General features: G+C 35.4%; 3 protein-coding genes across 3 annotated transcripts; 2 read left to right on the top strand and 1 right to left on the bottom strand.

Moving 5' to 3' along the window:
* Window positions 1-1,200: 1,200 nt before the first annotated feature.
* On the top strand, window positions 1,201-2,460 carry LOC146132925 (uncharacterized). The gene is made up of 2 exons (XM_083397482.1): window positions 1,201-1,350; window positions 1,711-2,460. Exons 1-2 carry the CDS (start codon window positions 1,282-1,284, stop codon window positions 2,257-2,259), a joined length of 618 nt encoding a protein of 205 aa, XP_083253608.1. The 5' UTR covers window positions 1,201-1,281; the 3' UTR covers window positions 2,260-2,460.
* Window positions 2,461-14,054: 11,594 nt separating this feature from the next.
* LOC146132924 (histone-arginine methyltransferase METTL23-like) lies at window positions 14,055-15,575 on the bottom strand. Its single transcript, XM_083397379.1, has 2 exons — window positions 15,218-15,575; window positions 14,055-14,612 (listed from the first exon to the last, which is right to left on the bottom strand). Exons 1-2 carry the CDS (start codon window positions 15,529-15,531, stop codon window positions 14,093-14,095), a joined length of 834 nt encoding a protein of 277 aa, XP_083253505.1. The 5' UTR covers window positions 15,532-15,575; the 3' UTR covers window positions 14,055-14,092.
* Window positions 15,576-15,723: 148 nt separating this feature from the next.
* Window positions 15,724-18,927, top strand: LOC146132923 (rRNA N(6)-adenosine-methyltransferase ZCCHC4-like). Its single transcript, XM_083397023.1, has 10 exons — window positions 15,724-15,855; window positions 16,201-16,343; window positions 16,440-16,547; window positions 16,607-16,732; window positions 16,792-16,962; window positions 17,033-17,210; window positions 17,273-17,537; window positions 17,629-17,704; window positions 17,789-17,840; window positions 18,203-18,927. The coding sequence occupies exons 1-10, from the start codon at window positions 15,774-15,776 to the stop codon at window positions 18,514-18,516; spliced, it is 1,515 nt and encodes a 504-aa protein (XP_083253149.1). The 5' UTR covers window positions 15,724-15,773; the 3' UTR covers window positions 18,517-18,927.
* The last annotated feature ends 398 nt before the right edge of the window (window positions 18,928-19,325 follow it).

Here is a 19,325-nt window from a genome sequence, read left to right as displayed (position 1 = left end):
ACTAGTAAAATCCGAGCACATAAGCGAAGGGTAGGATATTGGTGATAGTTCTAAACGTAAGGTATGGTGTTGATAACATCTGAAAGTGCCGCCAAGTACCCGCTTTCACGCTGTTCAAATGAACGTGAATTCATTTCGCATTGCGTTTGTCTTGTCAGCATAAATGGCCAATGGCTGTTTGGCGCTGAGCAAAGAAACTTAAAAAAGTTTTGACCGCAAAGAACTTTCCCGTTTCCATGGCTCTTGGAAAATTTTAAGCATGAATTTGTTGTACAAACTCTTAGCCAAAAGCCTTACAAAAAGTAAAGCCTAATGCAATATTCGATATTATGACTTTTTACATAAAAATTATTTTATTTGTAGTTGTCTTTAATTCTTTATTTTCCCGTACATTTATCGACTAAAATAAAAGGCAATAGTAAGTTAATGGGTTTACACAAAAGTAAGATTTTTTCCTATTCCTGGTTTGAGTTATCCCGATATCAAATTGCATATGTGTTACTTATACATCGTGTATATGTTTGATTAGATAACGCGAGTTGCGACATAATCCGTCAATCCATATTTATTACGGCAGCCCTGCTGGGAAAACTACGGCCCGCTGGCTGGGTAAACCCACCAAGAAATTCAATGTGCCTTTTTTAGGTAAAAATGAACCTTTTCCATTTTTATCTTTATTTTCGAATATATTAATAAATAAATGAAACTGGGAAGACAAACTGTCTCTTTCCCACTTTAACCAGTTGTCGAAACAATGTTTTTTACGTTTTTTGTAAATATTCTCACTTCATATTATGTGTATTTTGGATTCTGGTTTTCACCTGGGCCTCAAATAAGTTTTTTATATCTCATGCGGCTCGCTGTCAAGAAATTGAGTGGCAGTAAACATTAAAATAAAAGGTTAACATACTTAGGCTTTCTTTCAAAAAAAAATTAAAAATGTTAAAAACCGAAACTAACCACACATAAAGGTAAAACGATATTTAATGATTCTATACAGTTGCAGAGCAAAGGCTTACTCTCCTATTTCTAAAGGCGTATTTTCGTCAAATATAGTTTTAACAAGATTCAGCTCTTTTTAAGATTTCATTTATTACCTTCTGGAAGTATAGGCCTATGCATATATCCTTATTAAAGTAATGTATAAAACATAAATATTCATAAATGACAACATCGTCTATTACTGCACTTTAGTTCAAATGTTAGGGAATATTATGTAAAGTATACCGTATTACTATGCTTCATACAAGCACACCACTACTAAAAGACACATAAAGAGTGATGGACAACAACAACGTTGAAAAATGTTGCACAGGGACTACAAAGTCTACGCAAAGTGGGTCATGGACTGTAAGTTTGCCTAGTTTTTTTTAAACGTGTTTATATGTTATAATTTAACTTTGGGTTACACCGAAAAACGGAAATGATGTTCCACAAATGTTTATGTAAGGGTTCTAGAAGTTCAGTTTGTTCTAAGAGCATATTTTGGTTTGACATCGGTCTACAATAAACAACCTTTTTAATTACTGAGCATCGTTTAAAAGAGCATTTGTAAATTTACTATTTAAAAGTTGTTAAAGTCCTATAAGGTCCAGGAACAAACTCCGTTCTTACGTATAGCTTATCTCGTCTCTCAAACTCGGAATTTGCGGTAAGGTATATAAAAGGAATATTTTACACTGAGGATTGAAATTTTCAATATTATTGCAGCCTTTCGTGTGCTCAGTCACCGGCTTCGCGTTGATGTTTGGCATGAGCGTCCTATACCTACATCGCTGTGTCACAATGAGGTGGGCTCAAGAAAGACATATATATCGGATTTACCAAGAAATGGCACTAACGTTCTCGCCAGATATCCGCTCATCCGGTCCAGAATGCGCCACGCTGGTCGTGGCCCATGGAATTTCAGGTTATAGTAGCGACTTCAACTATGGTCTACAAAAGATGTTTTACACGCCGAACTCGCATTCATGCTACTGCAGCCAAGGCCAAATGCAGTTGGACACGTCCGATTTGAAAAACGGGGTTCAAAATGCGCGCAAAGGTGGTCTTTTTATATTCGAGGGTTTCTCATGCAAAGATGTCCAGCGATTCAATGCAGACGCGGCGATTTTTACTGGAATCGTTGCCGCAACTTGGCTTTGTCTCTTGTTTACTCATGCGCGACGGAAAAGCAAGATCCGCAAGATATTTCGGTCTACCGATTTTTGTCGAAGTGTAAATTACCGCTGCCGCGCATACCAGTCAACTCTGACATAACTGTTTCTTGACTCTAGCAGAACACACTATGATTAAAATATTTAATCTTTTTAAAAGCTTAACCTACAATATATTGAAAACTGACAGTTAACCATACCTATTCGCTGCTTTACAAGTGTGGTGTTGTTAAACTGTAACTTGGAAAACAACTAATAATAACAATAAACTCAACAAACTATTGTTGGAAAAATAAACTATTTTTTATATAGTTTTTAAATTTAATCAGGACTTTTTTGTCTTAACATTAAGAATTACTCACAACTAAAATTTTATTAACATTTTATTAGATTAGGTGGTCGGTTGTTATACTTTGTTAAAATAGTCTATGCAATACTGATATGGATATAATGACTAGGCTACTTATTATCACGTGTGTAATAATGTCGAGTTTGGTTATTTTATTGGTGTCATGTTGAAGCAATGCAAAAACACAAATAGTTGAAACTATATTTGCCGTTTGCCTTTATTTTTTTTAAATGAAACGTGTTTTAATCTACATGTCGTCAGAAGTTTGTTTGTTTGTGGCACAATGTTCAAGGGGTGTAAATAAAACAAGATAATCGTTTCTGTTTAAACTGGCCCACACAACGCATGCTTTTCTGAAAGAGTATTTGTGTATTCACACCCTACGACTACGAGACCAAAGCAAAAATTAAAAAGTCTAAAGTGAGTAAAATAACTTTTAAAACCTAAACGATGTTTGTTTCCTTCTTAAATGCAAAACATAAATCAAGCTTTGAAACGAAGATGATTTATTTGTTCTTTACCAGAAGTTTAGACAAACGGTAAACCACCTAATTGACAAATGACGCTGAATCTTTGCATTTTCCATCGGATATCACCTCAATCCATTTTCTAAAATAAAAAAGATATTTTTTGTAGTGAACCGAACGCTGTTATGATAACATAGACCAGACCACTCAGCGGGCGCGGACCGCGGCCCGAATGCGGAACTGGTCAGTGTTAAATCCGGACCTTATCTGTCTTAGTATTTACTTTTATGAGTTTTCGCTTGGCAGACAATTGATACTGCTCATTGAAAACCCCTTTCTAGTAACGGACATAACAGAATTCTCAGTTGAAGCGAAGGACGTATGTATATTATATTGTATTACATTTTGTATGACTGTAAATTATTTCATTAGAGTTATTACCCACCTAAGCAAATTTAAAACTTTTGTAACTGAACCTTTGCTAAAAATAGTGTATAGCCCTGAAGTAGACTAAAAGGCGCTGGTAATAATGAAAACTGGACTTTTTTAATAGACATTTGTTTTCAGTCACGTTTCTTTTTACTGTTTTACTTTTTTAATCGAACTACCTTCTTCTTTTTGGCCTAAATTGTTCTGTTTTTCTCCTACACAGGGAGCCAGAACAATGATTTTTGTTTTAAACCGCCTTTAATTTTTTTTAAATAACGTTGTCTTTAGCCGAGTAAACTTAAAACCTCTCTGTGCCCGGTTGAACTCGCAACCAAATAAATATATCAAGGCAATGGCAGAAAACGTAACTGCAAAAAATGCATTGATTTGATTTAAACCAGCGTTTTCAACAGGGAAACGTCGTCCAGCAAGGGGCCATTTGAGTATATTACAATCAGGGGTAAATTATACCGTTTTTAAGGTAGGTCAATTTTTACTTTTTAGGGGGAGATTTTATTAATATCAATATTATTTTGGATCGCTTTCTAAAAAGGAAAAAATACAAATTTAAATGTTAAGAATTCGCGTCGAAAAAGTTACCATAGATGTAGCTGGGACACAAACTGTCGGTCTCTATAACAAAGGGTTTGTAGCCAACACGTGTTGAGTATACACAGAGGATAACTATTGTAATATTCATGTCGTTCACTGTTTTTTTGCATAATTTTATGACGTCACGGTATGACGTAACTGACATTCTTAAAATTAATGCCCCCCCCCAACAAACAAAAATCCTGGATTCGCCCCAGCTCATGAGCTATTGATTAAAAGATTGGTGCTTTCGAAGTAGATCTGAGCTAAAGCAACCTTTCTAAACACAATATTTCCCATTTTTTACACAAATAAAGCTGATAATTAAATATTTTAGCAATTGGTCTGGTTTCGGTGATTTAATCAAGGTTGATTTTATTCCATGTATATCAATTATACAACCTGTGACGCTTCACCCGTTTTCAAGCTCACTGTTAATTGCAAAAAATTTAAAAGATACTCACATTGCTAGATGTATTGTCATTTATAAAGATAATTTAGGTAAACATTTTATAGAGACAACAGCAGTTTGGCTTTACACAAATAAAGTAAACAGTTCCGCGTGAAGCGCAAACACTTGTATTCAGTGCATAAAATTTGTTTGTTGAAGTTGTAAAGGTATTTGTTACGGTACATTGGCTGTACTGCCAAGAATTTTTTCTTGCAACTACGCAGTTAAAACAGTCAGAACATTTAGAAAAATATCCTTACCCTCTCTCGCGACCGATGTTTTCTGAGCAAAGTGAGCACTTGTTGGAATATGTTATATAGTCGGATCCACATACCGGCTCAAGGTTCATCGGACACACTCCGCTTAAATCCAATTCGCTGCATTTCTGCGAATTTTTTGTTTAGGGAAATAAATCGGTTTTGAGACTGCAGTGTTTATAAAGGATGGTCAACAGGGGTAAAAGTAGAAAATATTTTCGCCGGATTTTCTTTTTTCAGTGATGACATTGCCGCCATAACATGACGTCATATAACAGGCAGCTCAAGAAACCTGCTGTTCTCGATCGCAAATATGCAACTAATATGTTAGGCTAAATATATTCAAAAGATTGCGAAGCATTGGTGGAAAGCAAACATTCGTTTATTGTAGACCTACTCGATAGTTTACTGAAAACTGATTGTTACGACTTTACTAGTAATTCTAGAAAATTACCTGGACCTCCTATAAAGTCGCTGTGAGTTCTTATTTCCGGGCAATAAATAACCTACCAAGGAGAACTTATATTAAAGACCACAACAAGAAAACCCAATGTACAGATGTATTGGTTGCAAGAGTAGAATATTACCACACCACAAACAATAATGACACTTAGACACACACAATTACTTACAAAGGCGACAGACAGAGCATAATGAAACTTAAGGTTTTACTCGCTAATTTCACAAGGCTACACCCAGACGTCTCTCTCCGCTGTAGGCGGTAAGCCGCTCGTAATATACGCTAAAACAAAACTCCTTTTCACGAGAACCGACGCGCTCCCGGAAACCCCAGGCCTGCCTTACAGGGCGGCCGTTTCGTGGAAAGATAACATTGGGCGGACCTTTTAGTGAGAAGTTAAACCGCGCCGGAAAACAAGCGATAAATGATTGTGAGATTTGCAGAAATGTTTGGAGACAGGAAAAAACATGTCTAAAGTTCAAATAACGGCGAACACCACAGCGCACAAGAATATTACGTTAATATACAATTATACATGTCTCGAAATGCGAAAACCTAATTCCTAGCCCTACATTTAAGAACAAAGGCGCAAAATTAATAATGAATGTTAGAATTTACAGTCGGCGTAATTAGCAACCGGTGACAATTTTGTAGTGCTAATTAAGCACGTAACACTGATTACCTACTTTGTGGTACGATTATTTGACATTTTTGACGAACTTTAAAAGCGAAACATCTACTACCATCTGGCTATGGCATTGCAATAAATCGCATTGTGCTTCAGAACTTGAAAAAAAGCAAATTGAGATACAAGAAAAAGCGCCAATGTTAGCAACAACGTTTTCTGTAGTTATGTTTTTTACAATTAAAAAATGATTGCAACAATTAAACCTAACCAAACAAGAAATTTTACGAATGGTGTAAATGTTCGTTCGAGGGCTTATAGCGAAAAAGACTGACCGACCGAAAAATTTCTACAAATACCTAAAATATATGACGTAAAGGTTTCGCCTTAACATTGCCGTAAAATTGGCGCTTTGCGGTGGCGCAGTGTAGGAATTTTTTCTTGTTGAAACAGGATAAACGTTTAGTTTACCTTTAAAAAATTGAAAAATGTTTTTGGTACAAGAGTATCTCAATTGGCTGAATATTACCAAACATTTAGAAGCAAAATTCAGCGAATAAACGTTTCCGTATTGCGTAACTTACCCACTTTTCTTTTTCTGCTGCCATTGTGGAGGCCACTGCAAAAAAACAAGATTCAGTGCGGTTAAATCAAATTTTTTAACTAGCACAACTTTTATATAATAACACCTACAGTACCTCCGACCACCATCAGGAAAAACACACACGCCTTGTTCATACTGTTATTTTGCAATGTTAGTTAGTACGGGTGTTCTGCCTGTATGCTATCTATGAAAGTCGCATGATTCGTGGGAAAATATTTTGAATAACATACGGCATATGACAGCGCCCTATTTCAGGTTGTACACGATGTGTGTCAACATTACATGATAGACAGCAAGCACGACATACTAAATAAAGACTTAGTAAATCTACCACCAACAACTTAAATACTCAAATGTGATGTATAGATATATACGTGTTCACACTTAACATGATGTAGAAATAATTGGCAACGTTATACTAATATTTTTTATGCCACAAATTCAAACTAAAAGTTTTAATTTGATGTAAAACTTGAAGCGATTGAAATATTTAAAATATTTGGCGGATCAGCTTAAGAAAATTTTGTAAGCCTAGACCAGGGATGACCAACCTTTTAGCTAAAAGGGCCGCATTGCCACTTTAAAATTTTCGATGGGCCACAAAACCTATTAAATTAATGGGTTGACGTCATAAGTTACGTCATATCGTGACGTCATAATACAACTAAGCCTAACTTATAAAACACCCGCATCTCGGCCTTGAATTGAGTTTATAAATGCCGTATCATGACATTGTAACAACACCTTTTCGGCTATGTATTTCCTTGAAACGCTCCGCAAAAACACACAACAACAATATTGGATACACATGTATTCGATTGATGTTGAAATGCGACATTAGGCTCGATTATAGTCTAACAATAAATATAAGATTAGACCGACATCAAATACTCCGCGTTCTACACGGTTTGATGATGGTCGAAAGTAGAAACAATTGCTTTAAATCAGGGGTTCCCAACCTGTGGTACGCGAAGGTTTTTCAGGTGGTACGAGAAAGCACAGTTGCTTCGAAAATCCGTACAACGCTGTGGGACAGTGGCCGGTAATTATGTCAAATTGTTGCTCTTAAATCTTGATAGATATTGTCTACTGTTTATAGCTCAATCTACATTATTGCATCATTCAATGCTAGTTGTAAGCTAAAAATAGATAAAATATGATTCGATCAAAAAAGGCACAGGACAATTGCGAGGCACAGGACAATTACCGAAGGGAGGCGCGGTAGAAAAAAGGTTAAGTTCTAAAAGAAGTGGTACGCGTTGCAGTACAGAGCGTCCAAGTGGAACGAGAACGTAAAAAGGTTGGAAACCCCTGCTTTAAATAAGGGCTACTGAAATTGAGAATAAGTGGTGGGCCGCACGAAAACATCAGGTGGACCGCAATGCGGCCCGCGGGTTGGACATCCCTGGCCTAGACAATTTTTTATTTGCAAACGCTTATCACGTTATTAGTAGGTGTGGGACGCCGTATTTAAAAATTAAATACGCTTATAAGGACAACTTTCACGATTTAGCTGAAATCCGAGTGTCATTTTCTCGTTGAAGTAACATAGGACAACATTTAAAGAAGACAAATATTTAACCTAAATCGGACAAAATTTGGTTCGGATTTGTGTTAAATCGGACAATATCTAAATGGGGCAGTAATATTGTTTGGTTTGGAATAAATCGAAATATAATTTCGTTCTCCATATAATTTAAATTGGCTGTTTATTTGCATGAAAGTTTTAGGATTAACTTCACAAATTTTCGTTATATTGTGACGTCATAAAACAAATATTCTTAAACAAACGCCTGTTTACGTCGTTGATGATAGTACTACAATACAAACCGCTCGCTATAAAATGATAAAAGTGGTAATTAAGCTGTCAAATATTAATCGTGCGCAAAGCGTTACGTCGAGAACACAATAAGACCAAAAAATCAACAATACCTAGAGCAGAAGAATCTTAAGACTGTTTATTTATTAAAACAGATAAAACGTAAAATCATTTCTTAAAATCTTACAGAAATATATATATTACGCCTATAAGGCATCATCAGTTTCTGTACAAAAAACAAACATGTAAAAATGCCAATATGGGTGGTTAAAAAGTAAAATATATAAAATTAAAAATAGTAGGGTAGCGTATAGGTCTAAAATCATAAAACACCTGCAGATGTCAGATGCAAAAGCAACAACTAGCGAATGGAATCAAACGACAACGTGACAAAACGGAAAGAAAGAGAAAAGCACGCAACTGATAAGCATGTTATCAAACAGTGTCGCAGAGCTATCATTAATGACAAGAAATAAAACGGGACAAAACAAGCCCTGGGCAAAAAATTACCTTACGCGTGGTAGTATCATTTTTTGGATATTTATTTCAGCTTTGATTTTATTAAGCCATTTATCTGCAAAAATATCCAAAAGACTGACTGGCGGCACTTGTACAAATACAACAGAAAAACATTGGAGTAACTGCGGCTTTCTTTGCAGTGTTGTGGTATGTTGATCTGCATAATGCCGTGAGAGCACAGCATGGTCGTTGTTGGCCGAATAATCAAACGTCTTCCAAGTTGCTCGATGAGCATTCCAACGTGTGGAAAACTTGGTTTTAGTTTGACCAACATACTGCTTGTCACACTTCTTGCAGGTGGCCACATAAATGCCGTAATGGCTACACGTCAAATTTTGGTGTAGCCTAGTTAAAACAGTAGTGTGTGGCACCATGCTTTGGTGTTTGCCAAAATTGCCACAAAGAGCACATTTACCACATGGACTCGAAGAACCAATTTTATTGCCAGTCTGCATCCTTGACATACATTTAAAATTTGTGAGGAAATGTGCCAATGTGGGCGGTCTTTTGTATGCGATGCAGGCAAGGGGCTCCATCGCTTTATCCTTTTGCGTTAACGAAATGCGCGATGGAAAACCGGTAGCCCAAACAATGCGATGGTGGGGTTTTGTTTTACCTTTCGGCCCAAAACGTTCTTTCCAAAACTCTGCGATGTGAAGTACGTCCTCCGTCATTCCCCGATGAAAACCAGAAACGATGCATTTTTGCTTTAACCTGGCTGTTTTTATAATCAACATCCAATTCGTTTAAGCGCCGCATGCGAATCGCTTCGCTAAAAACAATAGATTTAAAAACTGATGGTGGGTGATGTGACGAACCATTGAGAAAATGACACCCGCTTGCCGTCGGTTTAGTATAATCCCTGGTAATAAAACCTTTTGGTGAGCTTTTTATCATAATATGGTTGACATCGAGAAATTCCAAAGCCTTTCCTTCTTCTGCAGTTGACACCTTTCTAAACGTAAGAGAGAGGCCATAATGTTCAAATCTTATTTGAAGAGAACTTTGTATCTGTCTCGTGTTGTCAGTTCCTGAAGATATCCATAGTATGTCGTCTATGCATCTTTTGAAAAAATGGACAGTGGTGATCACATCCTTAAAAGATTGAATGATATAATGGACGGCTATATTGGCAACTGAAACAGAATGATTGTCGCCTGTTACAATTCCATTTGTTTGCCTGTAGTAAAAGCCCTTGTACTCCGTAAGTACGCTTGCCAAACAGAATACAACGAGTTGAGTAAGTAAAGTTCTTCCTTTAACACTGAAATTAGTATGTTTGCTGAGGGCTTCGGATAACGCTTGCTTTATTTTTACATTTTATTGTCCGCGGGAGATCCTTACTTTCTAAAGTGTTTCAGCTTAGAGCAGAATAATCTATAAAACCATAGTATTAAGACCAACGACATAATACAGCCAAATGCGCAGTAATATCCAGTACAGCATACGTTCAAAATCTTCTGAATAAGACCTAAATCTGTCGGAATAAGGCCTTAATACTTCGGAATAAGGCCAAAATTCATCGGAATTAGTCCTAAATTCATCGGTCAGCTCTGGCAGAGCATGCGGTTGAACTTCAACACGGAATTGATTGGGATAACTGTAAAATTCTAGACTGGGAACCGCACTATTACAAAAGACGGTTCATTGAATCATTCCGGATTGACAAATCTCCTAACACCATGAATAAAAAGGATTCATGGTATCCGGCAATCTACTCGTCGTTGTAGCTATACGCAATAGCTGATAAACGCCCGTTGTCCGACGGCGCAGTTCTGCACCGGATGACTCCGGCGCGTCACAGCTTATCGCATACTTCAGCGACGTTTAGAATTATTAATTTTAATCTACGGTTTTTCAATTTTTTACTTCTCAGTATATAAGATGGCTAACGCACTCTCGTTTTAATTATTAACCCTGATGAGGTCAGCTGGTATCTGCTGCCGAAACGTCGGTTTATACTTCGTTTACACCAGAAGAGCGATTTATATTTGTACAACAATACTTATTGAAGCATGGAGTGGTTGATTGGTCGAGGCAAATTAGTTTAATGAGACTTGTAATCAACACACTGCTTCATACTTATGTTTTTTTCGCTACGCAATTAACCCGGCAGTGCACTTTTCAAATTCAGTCTGTTGAAAAAGATATTTCAATTTGATTAAATCTGAAAAAGGATTATTCAGTTACTGTTAGATTAAAGCTTGCTATATATATTAGCCAGGGCGATAAGTTGTATTTGGAAAATTGGCTAAATGTCGTACAAAAAAAGGTTTACGGCAAATGATTGGCCACAAATTGTTTTATGAACCAAATTTGGCAACAGGACTCAAAACCAAAACGTGCACATTGTGCACTTGTGATATGTACGCGAACCGAAATGTGCACATTGTGCGCACAATGTGCACTTGCGATACGTGACGATTAAATGCACATTGTGCACTATCGCTCAATGTGCAACTTACAATGTATCAGTAAACGTTATACAGAAAAATAAATAACTTCATATTAAACGATTTTTCCGATGATGTTTTTGTATGGAAAAGATCAAGTAATACATGTTATCTTTCGTGCCATTCTTTTTATTATGATATATTATCCATTTGAGTTCCAATTTTATGGATTTCCGATTATATTGAGTGAATTTATTATGCATGTTATTTTTCGATCGATTCTTTTTATAATTCTTCTTTTTTAATTGAGTCACAATTATATGGGTTAAATTTACCAAACAACTAAGTTAACAACTGGAGCTAAACCTGCAAATTTAGCCTTAAAACCCGTAAAAGTATTTTTAAACGTTCATAATTTTTAACTACTCTGCTTATGTGGGCATGGTTATGACGTCATTGGGTATCGGATTGTGATACTTTTTGTTCACGATATTGGTTATCGGAAAAAATGTCACGTTTTGGGCACCCCTACCTAATTGCATGTTGATAGGACATTTTAAACGTAAGGCAACACTTCTTGTATTTTAAGATCTATGTTTGACCATTTTTAATTTAATTCAACTGCAATATTGCATTTTAATTTTGTTAACTTAGAAAAAAAATTGGTTAGAATTAGTTGAACATTAAATAGCGATACGTCTGCTTAGATTGATTGTGTTTGTTTTTAAATGATCAATGAATCCTAAAAATAACTGTCGTAATTAGTGGCTCTATCGACCTCTCTGATTTACTGCATTTTAAAAAATACAAGCATTTTTATTATGAAATACATTTAAAATGAGTAATTGTACAACGTTAAGTCAGGCCATAATTGCGTAAATTTGAAAAACTTCAACACAAAAGTTTATTTCATAAAACCAGAAAATTGAAGGAGACACGGCACGCATATAGCACAAAAGCAATTAAGGGAACAAAAAAATACTCACTTCAGCGCGAAATACCAATCGTAAGATAAAAAGTTGGAAATGGTTGAATAGAAAAATTTTAAACGGAAAACTACAGCAGCAATATTTGCGAAATACTTTAAGCAAGATTATAAACGAAATACTTTCGATAGGAAGGTAATATGAAAATGCGGCAGAAACAAATTAAATATAACCTCAAATGACAAAGGAAAATGAAATTATAGTAAACATAAATAAAAAAATTAAAAATCAATAAAGGCATAGGCCCCCATTTATGCAAACATTCAAATAGGTAAAGAATGCCGAACTGTTACCGAATCTGAACCGTTTTTTGTAAAATTTTAAGGACCAGAACCGGAACTGAACCGAATAATTTGAAAGAACATAAACCTTAACCGAACCCCAAACTGTAAACAAAAGCGGTTCACTCCAGCATGACGTCACAACTTGTATTTTACAGAGTTAAGTTAACGTCATGTTCGAAATTTTATGACAAAAATATGAATATTGATTAAATAAAACGTTGATTTTTCATTTTTTCTATATATTATCAATGAGTTGCTGTTTTTTTAATACGTCACGTAACTTAGCTTAAATGACTTTACAATTCAAAAATTATTCTTGCCTCTAACCAACGAGATTGCAAACCGTGCTCAAAATGCGTCCGATTCTCTCGGTATCCACCCGACGAATGACGATGCAACACAACGCCATCCAAAACGCAACCGCACGAATAGTTGTCACGCAGCGCTAGAAAAACTGAGACTTCGAAATTCACACAAAGTCCTATGCCTGAGGAAAAACCAAGTCGGTGGGTAGCTGACCCGAACGGCGATTCCCGCGGACAAACGGATTAGTCCGGAACAAAGGGTCTACAATAATTAAATTTATGACAATCTGTATATCTTCTGGTAAGTAAGAAAAGTGCAAATCCTACATCTGCCTGTCTGTCTGTTTTTAAGTTTGATAATAATAATCGGCTGCCGGACAAAAACCGCCTTACCGTCACACGCGGTGGAAAAAGTGATCACGGAAAACAGAGTGTGCAACTTTTTAGCCACCTTTGCCGCAACGGTACATTAATAGCACATCAAATTCAAGTGAGGTGCACATTAGATGCAGATTTAGTGTACATTTGATGCAAATATCGCAAGTGCACAATGTGCACCTTCAAATGTGCACTGAACCGTGCACATATCGCAAGTGCACATTGTGCGCACAATGTGCACGTTTTGGTTCGTGCACATATGACAAGTGCGCATTGTGCGCACAATGTGCACCTTCGAATGCGGTGCACATATAACAAGTGCACATTGTGCGCACAATGTGCACATTTTGGTTTTGAGCCCGTCTCAAATTTGGGCCACGGAATAAAAAAGTTTGGCAACCACTGCCTTCCATGAAACTTAGAAAGCGGCTCTGCTGATGGTCGAAACATGATTCTACCAAAATCAATTACACATATTTCAGCGTTTTGGTTTTAACGATTGCACACTAAGCGGTGTTGACAGCTTGACGCACGTGTTCGCTTTGCGTCTTAAAGGTTCGCTTTTGCTGGACGTAAACTGGCTGGGTTTACTTGTTTTTATGACGTCATTAAAATCACTATTTTATGACGTCATTGTTTATTAACGCCAGACGAAAAATAGGGGAATCCCTAAATGAAAATCCCCCCCCTCTTTTTGACTAGGTAGAAATGCACAAAATAACGTTAGGTGTACATTGCAAGGCGGCAGAAGAATCCCGCGATGTAATACCATCTATTTTACTTTGAATTAGGTTACGACAGTACAACTTCTGACGTCATCTCTAAAATTTTTTATTTCTTTCGATATGAAAATTTTTCATTGTTCATAAGAAAATTATCGTTTTTTTATCCCTGGTACATAGGGATTGAACACTTTTCCCCTTTATTTAAAAATGTTCTATTACAAAATAAAATATAATTGAAAAGTATATTTTTGGGGTCATTCTCCAATTCAAAACCTATGAGCACACATTTAACAGTTAGTTAGGAGAAGCTAATGAAATCTTCATCATTTCAATTGTGTGGTTGCCCGGCATATTTGACTGGCCAATATTAGTTTGATCAGCAAGGAAACTTTCAAGGGGTATGTTTTCATATTCCAACCCCCACTTGCACAACAAATGAGTGATTGACCAATCTGCGCATCTTACTTGATATGCACATAGAAATATAGGAACACATTTGCTATTTTGAGGTAGTTGCTCAGATTTGCTTTTTAAAAGAAAGAATATTGTACAAAGCAATTTTTCAAAAAGCTTTTCATCATAAAAACAGTCTGAACCAAGAATGATTTCAGGTAAATGATGATTTCCTACACTGTTCTCATTGGTTAGTTGAACCCAATGTGGATCAACAGTTCCCCAAGACAGTCCCATTAAATGTATAGAACATCCCAAACTAGTCTCTGACGTTGTTGGGCAAATTTGTGGCATCATGATATGATCACATACATTAAACAGTTTGTTAACATTCAGAGATTCTCTGCAGTTTTCAAAACACCTGAAAAATAAAACACAATTTGAAAAATTAAAACACAAGTTTTAATATTTTTTAGGAAAATATTATAATATGTACCGGTATCTAAATGGTTTTAATGATAACCCTGTATGCAATCCTGTCAAAAGCTATAGCAGTTTTAACTCGGGTTGTTTAAATTAGAATACATTTTACTTCTTCGAGGATCAAGTTTGTAACCAAGTTTAATAAATACAGACATAAAAAAATTAGACAAACGTTTTTTCTATTCTATGCCATTCATTATATAAATGAAAAATATATATTATATCATGGTTTTGTGTAAAAATGCATATAGATAGACATATGTGTACAACAACTGCAATCTATTTTTCCGAAATTGTCTTTTCATTACCATCTGATTAATTTGTTTGGTCTATCAAAGGCTTTCGCTGACGACCCAATATATTAATATTAAGAAACATAATTTCAATATTATAGATTTGGTATTCTAGATTTAATGCCTAAATTTTTAGAATACCTTGCTTGGCAATAGAGTGAATGGACTTCATACACATTTTATATCCAAAAAACAAGCTATGGTTTTTACTAAAAACAAAAACAATTCAAATTAATTTAGCAAATGTTACCTTGGATAAAAGCTATCATCTGTGATCGTAATAGTTGCTGGTGATGCACACATCGCAGAAATGATACTTGGTAAAGCAGTTCCAGCTCCAATTTCCAAAACATGTTTCTCTTTTAGGATATGCGTGCGATGAAACCATATATACTGGGACAATACAACTGCACACGGCCAAGTGTAAAGGCTATAGTGGGGAGCTGTCGTTTCTATAATTTTTACGGGTAATTCTTCACTTCCATCAGGGTCAGAAAACAGCAGACGCTTTAAAGACTTAGGTTCGCTGTTGTCACTAGTAGAATTGACAGTTAATTTGGACATTTTACACCTAACTAATAATATAAAACAAAAACAGTACGCATTTTTATGACGGTGAATCCCCGATTATTTACTCTTTTCGAAATAAATAGGGAAACTCCCTAATGTTTTACGTAGTCACGTGTTATCAGAGACTATATTAAAAAATATTGTTTAAAACAATTACTAGTGTTACAGTGTAGTGTATATTTTAAAACACAAATTTAAATCAAAACACAGTACGGCCAGTACGGCGCGTTTCATCCATGGATTTTCCTGCAACAACAGGGGAGCTTGAAGTTTACTTCTATCCGAACTGGCCTGAAAGTGCTCCTACATGTTCCCACGGTAAGTTATATTTGTAACACCTATATTCAGTCTCTATTATGTTTAAAAGACATAATGTTTTGCACATTTTAACGTTAGTATAAGGAATAACATATGACCATAATGCCAACTTGTAAGACAAACTAGTACAGCTTTTTATTAAGTACATGGACTGATATAATATTTTAATCATGTCGGCTGTCTATTCCAAAAAGGTTAATTAACTTGTGGTATTATGACAGTTAACTTTATTTTTTGGGTTGTAATATTAATACCTATACCCAGCCTGAGCTGTAGATGCCTTATGTGTCCAGCATCATGATTGTCAATTATTATTTAATTGTATTTCCACAAATGCATTTTAAGGTCCAATGTTGTTGTTTGAACGTTATCATGAAGGCCAGACTACCAACAAGAATTTTTATGCGTGTGCAGCATACAGAGACAGAAAGCTTTGTCCAGCTTTTGTTTTGGAAAGTTCTTACAACAAGATAAAAGAAAAGAAAATTGTTAGATATTTGTGTGTTTTTCAATATATATCTGTAAAACAGCTGTTTTGTTTAATTAGTTAATTAACATATTTGTTAACATATTTTTATTTTTAGTATGGGAGAAAATTGGAAGAAAAAAGTAACTTCAAGTATTGCTATTCTTTGCCAGATATACTTGCCACGCCTGTCAAAAAAAGAGCTTTTTGCCTCCAGTGTCAAACTGTATGGTATTTTATATTACCTTTTAAATAGGCAATAACGTAACTTTAGTATTATTTTAGTTTAAACTTAAAGAGCCATTTTTATGCGATAAGTCGCACAAGTTGGTGAAAAATGTTTCAAATGAATCTCTTAAACAGCCATCCAAAACTTTCTTGCTTCCTAAAGAAAATGACAAAGCACATGCAGTAAGAATATTTTTTATACTATTTTGTTTCCTGTTTGAAACCAATTTCTTTGTTTTAAGCAATACTTCTTGAGTGATCAAAGTACATCCTTTTTGTTGGAAACATTGACGTCAACAGGTGCTTCTCATGTTGTGTGCATTGGAACGCCCCGTCTACATGAGCTTATTTATCAAAAAAGTTGTAAAATACCTGAAATGCAAAGTATTCTCTTTGACATTGATGATAGATATGTAGGTTTCGCTGATGACTTTCTACATTATGGCTCATTAATTAAAATAATCATTCATCTTTTTCTTACAGAAAATGTTCTGGGACTCAAATAGCTTTTGTAAATTTAATATGTTCAACCATTATTTTTTTGACAATGTTGGAATTCATTCGCTCAAATCATTACTTTCTCAATGCAAATTGAAAAAAGGAAAAATTGCAATAGTACTCGACCCACCATTTGGTGGGTTAGTCGATTGCATAGCCAAAAGTAAGTGTTTGCTCTGATATTTCTGATGTTGTACTAGGATAAATAAAATCAATGCATTTCAGCCTTAAAGTGGCTAAATAACAACGTCAAGGATTTCTTTCATCCTGAAAAATCACCTACTATCCTGTGGTTTTGGTTGTTTCCATACTTTATGGAAAAACGCATCATTCAAGCCTTGCCTGAAATGCAGATGTTGGACTATTGCTTCAGTTATGAAAATCACAAAAAATTTAAAAACTCTTCATTTGGAAGAAAACGGTCCCCTGTGCGATTGTTCACTAATGTGCGAGCAGAACTAGTAAAGCATCCAGTTCATGAAGGCTACAGGTACATTTTTATTTGTTTGTGTAACTCAAAAAAATTTTGAGTGCTATTGATGTAATTCATGAATTCAACTATATGCGACTTTTGTGTTTAGATTTTGTGATATTTGCACACGATATGTCAGTGAAAACAACAAGCATTGTTATCTATGCAACACTTGTCCATCAAAGGTAGTTATTAAAGCATAGTGATATCACAATTTTATATTGTTTTATTTTGAATGTGTGGGACTGTAACAATATACCAATATTTAGGATGGAAGAACTTACATCCATTGCAAGCAATGTGAAAAGTGTGTAAAACCAGGTACAGTGATATACATAAGTGTTTGTTTTAATCCACAATTGTAGGATAATTGTCATTTTGTATAGTTTGTTAACTTTGGGAAAATTTAATGGTATGTAGCAATACCATAAAAATATGGTTTAATTAATTGTCTAATGTTTGAGAACATTCAATTTCGTTAAACATTCCACAGAGAACATGCATTATAGCAACATCACCTTAACTTGTATAATAAAATGTTACCATTAGTGTAAATACCTTTGGCGTAATTTCTGAAATATCTTGTATATCTCAAAATAAAATCTTGTATTTTTAAATTATGAAACACAATCCAATCTTAAATATTTTAGAACACACGTTTATTTTATAAAACATTTTTTTAGCTCGAAGACACTGCAATGAATGTAGCAGATGTGAGTTACCCAACCATACTTGCCGACCCAACGCTATTACGAATGAAGGTTGTCACATATGTGGAAAAATTGGTCACAGACGCAATTTATGTCCACATCGTAACAGTGTTATCTCAAAGGAAGTCCCAAACCTGTCTTCAAGCGATTTTGAACATACCAATGAATGTGAGCTTACAAAAGACTTGAAACCGCGTTTTTCAAATAGTAAAAGAAAATTTAATGTAACTTACTTTAGAAGGCATTCTCATGCATCACATCACAAAAAGTTTAGGTTTGATGGTTAAAAGATATAAATCTAAATTTCATTCTGTAATGCACTGTTTTACGCTATTTCCACTGTTTCGCATTGATGCGAAAAAACGATCGTTCAATATGTCTGATATGTTTTGGCAGGTTTTAACCTGTCGATTATTACGTCAAAGTGATGCTTAGTGCGTTTAAGTTTTGTGCATTTTATAGTGATTCGTTTAGTGAAGGTGAATAACACTTATTAAACATTTTGGTCATTGTAATGTTCCGCTTGTGTGCGACAGCTACTGTAATGACGTAACACATATTCGATGCGATCGACCAGGTGAAATGTGGCGATCGACGTGTTGGCTACCCCTGGTATAGTGTAATACTAAGGAAACGTAAAGGAAGGAATTATCCACGTGTTTTCCAGAAAAAAACGAACGAGGCCTATTATAAAGAACCGTTCAAAAATAGCCCAAGACAGAAAGCGTTGTCTGCAACATGTTGATCTTCTGACGATAAATACAATCTAAATATAAACACAAATGATTTATGCGGTGAAATATTTTGGTCTAGAGGTGGGAAATTGTGAAGTTCTCTGTTTAAGCACCAAGTGTAGTGTACAAGTATGTTGTATGTCCAGTGTTCAAGGCACTCTTTCCTCCTAGAAAAGACCTCCGTGTTCTTTGTTGTCGTCATAACAGCTGTCAGTAAAGTAGTCGAGATCTAAACTAATTAAGTTCATTTAGGGGAAGGCGGGGCAAAACGGACCCCTCAAGGGATAAATGCTATTTTCCGAGTTTTACATCAGTGGGGCAGCAACCGAAAGGTCTTATGGTAAGTTACTCCTATATGACCT

This window comes from Ascidiella aspersa, chromosome 9, assembly GCF_963924565.1.
Source record: "Ascidiella aspersa chromosome 9, kaAscAspe10.2, whole genome shotgun sequence".
Lineage (NCBI taxonomy): Eukaryota > Metazoa > Chordata > Ascidiacea > Phlebobranchia > Ascidiidae > Ascidiella > Ascidiella aspersa.
This window is presented reverse-complemented; position numbering and strand designations above follow the sequence as displayed.

Bases quoted from the DNA above. Each gene is read 5' to 3' on its own strand.
- LOC146132924 (XM_083397379.1), bottom strand. From the start codon at position 15,531: ATGTCCAAATTAACTGTCAATTCTACTAGTGACAACAGCGAACCTAAG. The intron at 14,613-15,217 runs GTAACATTTGCT...TTTATTTTTCAG, and splicing joins GATGATAGCTTTTATCCAAG to GTGTTTTGAAAACTGCAGAG.
- LOC146132923 (XM_083397023.1), top strand. From the start codon at position 15,774: ATGGATTTTCCTGCAACAACAGGGGAGCTTGAAGTTTACTTCTATCCG. The intron at 17,211-17,272 runs GTAAGTGTTTGC...AATGCATTTCAG, and splicing joins AGTCGATTGCATAGCCAAAA to CCTTAAAGTGGCTAAATAAC. The intron at 17,841-18,202 runs GTACAGTGATAT...ACATTTTTTTAG, and splicing joins TGAAAAGTGTGTAAAACCAG to CTCGAAGACACTGCAATGAA.
- LOC146132925 (XM_083397482.1), top strand. From the start codon at position 1,282: ATGGACAACAACAACGTTGAAAAATGTTGCACAGGGACTACAAAGTCT. The intron at 1,351-1,710 runs GTAAGTTTGCCT...ATATTATTGCAG, and splicing joins CGCAAAGTGGGTCATGGACT to CCTTTCGTGTGCTCAGTCAC.